At 55.6% G+C, this 8,683-nt stretch overlaps 1 protein-coding gene across 2 annotated transcripts; it reads right to left on the reverse strand.

Annotated features, from left to right (window-relative positions):
• Window positions 1–617: 617 nt before the first annotated feature.
• HELT (helt bHLH transcription factor) lies at window positions 618–1,983 on the reverse strand. Of its 2 annotated transcripts, none has more exons than XM_062493715.1 (4): window positions 1,957–1,983; window positions 1,482–1,586; window positions 1,238–1,334; window positions 618–1,111 (listed from the first exon to the last, which is right to left on the reverse strand). In XM_062493715.1, the coding sequence occupies exons 1-4, from the start codon at window positions 1,981–1,983 to the stop codon at window positions 618–620; spliced, it is 723 nt and encodes a 240-aa protein (XP_062349699.1). The 2 variants fall into 2 exon arrangements, with proteins under 2 accessions (XP_062349699.1, XP_062349698.1); XM_062493714.1 differs by having other exon boundaries at window positions 618–1,114.
• Window positions 1,984–8,683: the final 6,700 nt, after the last annotated feature.

An 8,683-nucleotide genomic window follows, 5' to 3' on the forward strand; every position in this document is an offset into this window, starting at 1 on the left:
CTGGCAAAACACACGGGAGATGCCGTTCGGACACGTGCCTCAGGAGCACCCCTCCACAGGCGCGTGGGAGGGCGGCAGCCGCGGGGTTTTCCGGGGAGTGGGACATCCGCCACCTCCGGGGTACCCCGGGACTCTCTCCCAGCCTCCGGTGACGGCCTGGAAGCAGAAACCGGGCGGCACCGACACCCGGCCCGTCGCGCCCTGCCCCGCCTGCCCGAAGCCCCAGCCGCGGCCGGTGCGTGCAGCAGGCTCCCTGGCCCTCGCTGACCACGTCTCGCTCGTGGGATCTTTTTGTCCTGGGTGGATGCGTGGGGAGACTCCCACCGCCACCCGAGGAAGCTCCCTCACGGAAACAAAAAGCAGCGGCGGTTATAAACGTTTATTCCAAGGCATCACTTGTACAGGCACTCAACCCGGAGGTGGGAAGACGAGCGGGTGGGGGCACAGCTCCAGGCTCTTGGAGAGGATGGGCGGGGTCAGATCTGGGCCCCCAGGGGCTCCTCGCCGTCCGGGACCCCCGCGCATCTCCCTGCCCCCGGCAGCCTCCCCGTGCGCCCGGGTGTAACCCGCAGTGTCCGCGATCATAAATAGGTGTTTTTTTCAGGCGGGACGAGTCTCTATAGCATGGAGGGGTGCTGGCCCGGGGGCAGCCCGAAGGCGTTGGGGTGGGAATGGCCGAGGAGGTTGAGGTAGTGGCGGTCCAGCCCCTGCACGGAGGAGAGGAAGGTGCTGCGCTGCTGGCCGGGACTGGCGAGGGGTACGGCGGCGCTGGGCAAGTGGTAGGGCAGGGAGGGACTGCGGGCGGCGCCGTGCCAGGGGAATGCACCCCCCGAGGGCGGCTGGAGAACGCCCTCGGCGGGACTGTGGACGTGCCCGGGGCACTCGGGCCCAGGATGCAGCTGGTAGGAAAAGTCCGGCTCCGGGAGGGAGCCCAGGGAGGTGAAGAGAGGCTCAGTAACGAAGCGTGCTTTGGACTGGAGAAAGGCCAGGATGCGGGCGTACTTGGTGTCTTTGGTCTCCATCCTCTCCACCGTCGTCAGGTAGTGGACCAGGTTCTTCATGCACTCGTGGTAGCCGTAGTGGAAGTAGTTGGCGAACTCGGAGAGCAGCTCTGCTGGAAAGGAAAGGGAGGGGAATCGACCTCCTCAGGGTCTGGCAGGGAGAGAAGCGAGGAAAGCCGCCCCCACGCCGCGAGTGACCCGGCGGGGGTCGCGGGAAGTCGTTCCCGCCCACCTACCCTTCTCCCGGCCGCGGGGAAAGTCCGCCGAGTGCAGGGCCCGCAGGTACTGCACCGTCATCTCCAGGATCTCCGCTTTCTCCAGCTTCCCCGAGCTCTGCAACGGGCAGGGCAGGTAAGCATCACCTCTCCCCTGAGACTGCTCTGCGTTCCACTGGGCCGCCCCTTAACCCCGCCGTATCAGGGGGGATTATCGCGGCGCACGGGGGAGAAAAGGGCATAGGGGCTGCTCTCCCCCGCCTACCTGCTTGGCCAGAGCCATGGGCACCGTCTTCCCCAGCTCGGTGAGGCAGCGGTTGATGCGGTCCCTTCTCCGCTTCTCAATCACTTTGTGGGAAACCGGCGTCCTCTGCAAAATATATGGGGCGCGTTAGCGGGGGGGAAGAAAACAGATGGATCCAGTGTCGCCGTGACAGCCGCCCCCCGGCCCCGGTCTCCACCCCTCCGTGGAAGCCAGTCCTCAACCCCGCTCCGAGCAGCGGTGCCGGGCGCGACGCGGTCTCGGGAAGGATGATGCTCCGGTGGCCGGTCCTCTCCGCGCGGCCCCGGTGGCTCCCCGAGTGCGCGGACGGCCCTGGCAGGGCAGGCTTGGTTTTGTGAGGGAGATGTGGTTGTTTTTTGTTGTGGGGCTTTTCGAAGGGAAAGGCAGCGAAGGGTTCGGGGCCAGGCCGGCTTGGCGGCCCCGCAGACCCGTGCGCGCAAGGCGGGCGACGTCTCACCCTCCGCTCCTTGAGCTTGGAGGCCATGGTGGGCTCTGCATCCCCTCTCTCTCCGGCCCCCTTATAAAGCCATCACTTCTTGGGGGGGACCCCGGGGGGCCTCCACGGGCCCGCTGATCCCATAGGATTAGGGGCGAGCGGCGCCGAGGGAATGTATGCATTAAAGATCAGGGTGGAAGGGGGCGAGGGGATGAGGGGCTTTTTTTTTATTCTCTCTTCTTCCTTTCTCCCCCTCCTCGCCCCCGTCCACGCAGCCGGGGGCGGCCCAGCTGTGTCGCCCCACGTGGACCTCGGGGACACACGTGACTGTCCCACAATAGCGGCGGGGACGGGGCCGGGGATGCGGCGAGCGGGGCGCAGGGCGCGGTATCGCGCCCTGCGCCCCGCTCGCCGCATCCCCGGCCCCGTCCCCGCCGCCAGCCTTCAAATCCCCGGCACCCCCTACCCCCCACCCCCCCCTCCCTTAGCCCTGGCGCTGACTGCATTTTAAAGCCTGTCCAGAGTCATTAAAGTAATTAAGTAAGCCCTTAATAGGCTGTTCCGCCCAGTTCAAGGGAGAACCCTTGGAGACGGAGTGGCCCCGTTTGTTCTCAGGCTTTTCTCACACGACTTGGTGACACGTCCATCTTTATAAGAGATGGCAGCGAGGATTTTTTTGTTTACACCGCTTTATGCGCCGGGGACACCCCGGCAGGTGTGGGACCGGGGGGCTGGCACACGATATCCCCCCACCACCCCCCCCTTTTTTTTATTCCGTCGGCCCGGGGAGGCTCTCGCCAGCCTTTGGCACACGACGCTCCTTTTTTGTGTGGTGTGCGCGTCTGTGCGTTGTTGTTTTACCCCCCCTGCTCTCCCCCACTCCTTTGGAGAGGCTCAATTTGTAGCCTATTATCCTATAGGAAAATGTCCCATTGAAAAGTATGAATAGTTTCATTGGGCCTAAATTTTAATAATGCGGGTCAAAGAAAAGAGGGGCAAATAAAGAGGGGATCGCAGCTGGTCCGAGAGTGCATTATTCGGTGTCACCTGCGAGCGGGATCGCCGACAGACCCCCTATTCATTTGCCTAATTTTGGTCAATTTAACAAACTTCAGGAGAAATTATTGTGGCATTGTTAAGGAGGGTAAAGCTTTCTGATCGAATTAACAGCATGTTTTGATCCGGTAAATGTCATTAAAAAGAAAGAAACAATCGCGTTTAAAGGGGGGCTCCGAGTTAAACGCGCCAAGTGGAGACGCCGGAGCGCAAAGCTCACAAAGGGAGCAAGTAACTGCCACAGGGGAACTTTTGTACGCTCACATTGCTGAGTTTTTTTACACAAAAAGGCATTATTTCATACTTGAATACGTTTAATCCAACAATTGTCTATTTTCTGCAAACATATTTTCACAGCATTGTTAGCTTTCCTCTCCGCGGCCCTCCGCCCGGGCAGCCGCGCTCCTCGCCTGGCGAGCGCACCGAGCCCCCGGCCCGCCCCGCACAGCCCCGCACAGCCCCGCACCGCCCCCGCCGGGGCCGCCCAGCCGCGCCGGGGGGGCCGCCCGTCCCCGCCGCCCGCCGCTCCCCCCGACAGCGCGGCGGCGGGCGCGGGCCCCCCCGGGCCTCTCCACGGCCGGCGGTGCGCCTCCGAACCCGGCACGGCCCGCGGGGCCACCCTCCCGCTTCCCCCCCCACCACTGCCCCGCCACCGCCCCCGGCCCTGGCGCTGCCGCGGGGCGCCGCCACCCCCGAGGGGGAGGGAAAACCCGAGAGCGACCGGACCGGCGGCGGGGCCGCCCGGAGCCTGGCTCTGCCCTCCCGGCCGACGCCACCGAGCCCCGGGCAGGGCTGCGGAAATGGCGATATCCCCGCCATGTGAGCTCGGGCAGTCGTTCTCTCGGAAACTCCCACGTCCTCTCCTCTATTCCGCGTTTTTCCACCCTTTTCTCTTTGCGGTTTAAAATGGGGAAACCATCCCCAGCACACGTCCCCGGGTGAGCACGGCGGGTGGCACCGCCGCTCTCGCCCGTTTGTTTCCCCAGAAGCGGCCGGAGACGGGCGCGGTGCCGGCCCTCATCCCACCGCCCCGGGCTGGTCCCCACCTCTCCGAACGACTCCGCGGGAGGAGGTGGCGGTGCCCCCGGGGCGCGTCTATCCCGGTCGGCGGGACGGAGTGGGCAAGGCCGGCTGCCCGCCCGGGCACCCCTGCGTGCCGTGCCGCAGGGTTATTCTTCCAGGAGCCTTGTAGGTTTCGGTATATTCATTCTCGTACAATGCGATTAAACACTAACCGTTATCATCCAAATTAACTAAATTCTGAATAGAAAATGAGGGGGCTTTTATTTTTTTCCTCCTCTTTTTGCTACACTGGCGGAGATGGAGTTGATCCTCTTACTGTCTGTGTTAACCGCCAGCTGCAGGCACCTGCGAGGCAACTTCTTACACGAGGGAAGTTGTTTATTTGCTCACTGCCTGTTCCCTCGTTGGTTCCCCCGCGGGCCGGGCTGCCCGGGTCAGCGGCGGGGGACGCGGGGTGGCCGTGGCATCCCCGCGTGTACCGCCGCCTCGTCCTCGGAGGGCTTCGGCGGGGATGAAGTCAGAGGGAAGTCAACCGACACTGCCGCGGTCGGACTGTCACACTTGTAGGGAAGCCAGGAGAAGGCGGGTTTGGGTATTTTTTTTTTTTAGTTTTTAATTCCCCTCGAGAGATTGTTGGCTCTCCTTGCGGGACACGCGTGCACGGTTCTTTGGCAACCCACGGCGGACACCCGCGTCCCCATCAACCTCCACCGGTTTTCGTCTCTTGCCCAGGAGCCCCACGGGCTGCAGCCCTCTCCGCAGACAAGGGGCTGCCCGGCGGCCGGGGCGCAGAGCCCTGTCCGGTACGCGCGGAGCGGAATGAGCCCACCCTCTCCCCTCTCCCCGACGGCTGCAGGGCGAGGGAAGGCAGCACTGCCCCGGCCACCCCTCGCCCTCTCCCCGCGGCCGGCCCGGGGGTTCCCTGGCAGGGCTGCGCCCCGAGGGAGCGGCGCGGCTCTGCCCCGCGGTGCGCTGCCGGGCTGCGTACAGGTGCCGCGTCTCAGTGGCGTGTGGCCCGTGTCCCGTGGCCACTGGTGCTGCCGGCATCTGCCAGACATGGGCTCTGGCAGGGAAGTGGAGATCCTCTGGGAGGTGTCAAGCTGCTTTGAAGTGGCATCTATCTAGGTTTGTCTTTTGGTGAAAACAGATAGTCTTCCCTCTGTTTCTTCACCCCCTCTTTTCTTTTTTGACTCCTATATAACGTTGGGGTTGCACGCAATTACTTCACCAAACAATTGAAACTGTGGATATTAGGCTTGAAAATAATTGTCGCTGTGTGCAAGCAAGAAGTCAGCTAACCAGTCTCCCGTGGAAAGAGTTGTCCATGCAACTGGTGTATCAAGTGCAAAGTGAAGTGTCCCAGTGTGGCTAGGGCTGGGGTTGGTCCTGCCAGCATGGTTCAGTCCCATACTGGAGGTCCTGCTGTGTAATGTGGTGAGGCATTCACGCTTCTGGATGATCTCATGACTGCTAGGGAATGGCAGAACTCACAAGGTGCAAAAGCTTCTACTTGTAGAAGTGATAGCTTTATTATTTGGCAATTCTGGATCTGCAAAGAAGTGCTGATCACTCAAGAGGAGGCATTTCGTTTAGGAGCTTAACCCTCAGATGTACATACAGCAGTTCATCAAGTGGTGCCGGCTTTTGCTGTAAGTTAGTTTACTCTCACACTCTCAATGAGGCTAGGCTAGGTTAGCAAGTTTCCAGTCTTTTCATAGCTCCTAATGTGCTCTGCCTCTGTGTATGAGGCAGCTTGGTCCACGTCTTGCTCCTCAGCTGTAGAAGTATTCCTTACCTCAATACTACTGCTTGTTCCAGCTATAGACCATATAGTCCACTTCTGTGTCTTCTTCCTAGTGGAAGGACCATGCTCCTCTGTTAGTTCACCTGCCATGAATAGTGGCATCAGCAGGGAGGAGGTGATAACATGATATCGTGATAACATGATGGTCTTGGGACTCCACGCCAATATGGTCCTTCGCAGAAGAAGCCATGCTTATAACCATGAGTCTCTTTGTATTGTTGGGTAGATTCAGAGTGCTCTCCTCAAAATCCTAGAGTGCTCGAGGAGATACTGTCTGTGCTTCAGAATATGATGATCTTCTCATTCTGTGAGATATGGTAATGCCCGTAAGACAAACGTTGATCCTAAAAATTCTAAAACTTTGATGTTTATCATAGGAAGTTGTCAAGTATCTCTGTGGTCAAGACAGGACTTCCAGGTCAGTAGTGCTTTTGAGTGCTGCTATGTGCTTATCAAATTCCATATCTGAGGAAGTACAGTTCACTGTAAATATGTTTTGTGGTGTAAATTTAATATAACATACTCTGTCCTCCATGATTAAAAGCTTTTCAGGAATGTAAACTCTGATATGGATTACTTTTAGATTACTCTTTGTATTAACTTTTTTGAGCATAGATTGCTTGAAAATCATTCTCATACGTTCCTGTAATTTGTAATATCTCCTTTGTTGACTTTTTTCCCCAAATATAAGATTTTAAGCCTATGTAGTAGACTAGCCTTTTTAAGCCTATGATTTTTATATAGCATAGCTAATATATTCAGAATTGCATAGGCTAAAATGTTTCACTGATTAAAATCAGGTGTGGTTATGTGTGTTATCGCCATTTACATGGGCTGATTTAAATTAATGGAAGACCTGATACAGCTTTTGTCCATCAAATGCAAATACATGGCAAAACTTGAAGCTGTCCACTCTGTGCAAGATGAGTCCCCCAAGGCAGTTGATAGATATTTGCAGTTTTTCCAATGACAGCTATCTTCTCAGTCACATCACTATTGAGACAGAATATCTTGTTCTTTAAATGACAGCCTGTCAAAATGAGAACAGAGCGCTAAAATTTATTTCAGTAGGATTTAGGTAATCAGGAATCACTGGAGAGGTGTACATTAGATTGATTGTGACCGAGGTGTTCTAAATAGCTAAATAGCTAGATTAGTGACTCTCTGGCACAAATAAAGGCTGAAAGGGTTCAGAAAGTACAAGGACTTCTTCTGCAATGACATGTCCAGTGCTGAAAAATGTCTAGCCCCTCCACTCAAGTCTTAATAAAACCTAAAATCTTGCTCAGCATGGCTGCACAGAGGGGAAGTTGTGCTCAATCCACCCAATAATCTTCTATGATGAAGTGACTGGCTTGGTGGATAAGGAAAGAGCAGTGGATGCTCTGAAGAAGAGAAGGCTTCACGATGACCTTATCACAGCTTTTCAGTACCTGAAAAGAACCTACCAAGAAACGGGAGAGGGACTTTTTACAAGGGCATGTAGTGACAGTACAAGAGGTAGTGGCTTTAAACTGAAACAAAAAAGGTTATTTGAAAGAAGCTGGCTATATGAAAGAAATTCTTTGCTGTCACGGTGGCACTGGAACAGGCTGCTCAAAGAATTAGTGGATGCCTCATCCCTGGAAGTGCTCAAGGCCAGTTGGATGAGGCTGTGAGCAGCCTGGTCTAGTGGGAGGTGTCCCTGCCCACAGCAAGAGGGTTGGAACGAGATGGTCTTTAAGATTCCTTCCAACCCAAGCTATTACATGATTCTGTAATACCATCTACTTGGCTTTTGATATTGTCTCCTGTAACATCCTTGTAGAGAAGCCAGTAACATGCAGGCTGGATGAGCAGAGCTTAAAACTGGCTGAATTGCCCAGTTCAGAGAGGGATGATTTGTGGCACAAAATCTAGCGTCTAGTAACTACTGGTGTACCCTGGGGTTCAGTATTTGGTCTAATCGTGTTTTAACATCCTCATTAATGATCTGGAACATACCCTCAGCAAGTTCACAGATGACACAAAACTGTGAGGAACAGCTGAAACATGAGAAAATCATTCTGCCATCCAGAAGGGTCTCAACAGGCTAATGAAACAGGCTGTCAGGAATGACATGAAGTTCAGCAAAAGGAAACACAAAGTTCTGCACCTGGGAAGAAACAACCCACTGCACCAGTACATGCTAAAGGGCTGATTGACTGGAAAGCTGCTCTGTGGAGAGAGGCCTGGGGGTTCTTGTAGTCATCAAGTTGAACATGAGCCAGCAGTGTGCCCTTATGGCCAAGAAGGTCAATGATATCCTGGGGTGCATTAAGAGGGTTATTGCCAGCAAGTTGTAGGAGGTGACCCTGTCCCTCTACTCAGCACTGGGGGAATCCACATCTGGAGTTCTGGGTCCAGTTCTGAGCTCCTTAGTACAAGACACAGATGGCCACACTGGAGAGACTCCAGCAATGGGCCACAAGGATGATTAGGGGATTGGAGCATCTCATGGAGGAGGAGAGGGTGAAGGAGCTGATACTGCTCAGTATAAAGAAGAAAAGGCTCAGGAAAAGCTTTCCACTGTGTTCAAATACCTGAAGGAAGTGTCTAAAGAAGCTGGAACTGAACTGTTTTCAATGGTTCTCAGTCATGGGAACAGAGGCAATGTACACAAACAGAAATACAGAAGTTTCTGTCTAAAATAGAAAACAGCTCTTCTGCTGTGAAGATGGTTAATCACTGAAGCAAATTGTCCACAGAGGTTGTGGGGTCTGGACAACTGACTCTAGGTGGCCATGCTTGAACAAGGTGGTTGGACCAGATGATCTCCAGAGATGTCTGCCAGCCTCAACCACATCATAGTTCTGTACACTTCTGCATGAGTATTTAAATTTGGTG

Source organism: Cinclus cinclus, chromosome 5, assembly GCF_963662255.1.
Source record: "Cinclus cinclus chromosome 5, bCinCin1.1, whole genome shotgun sequence".
NCBI lineage: Eukaryota > Metazoa > Chordata > Aves > Passeriformes > Cinclidae > Cinclus > Cinclus cinclus.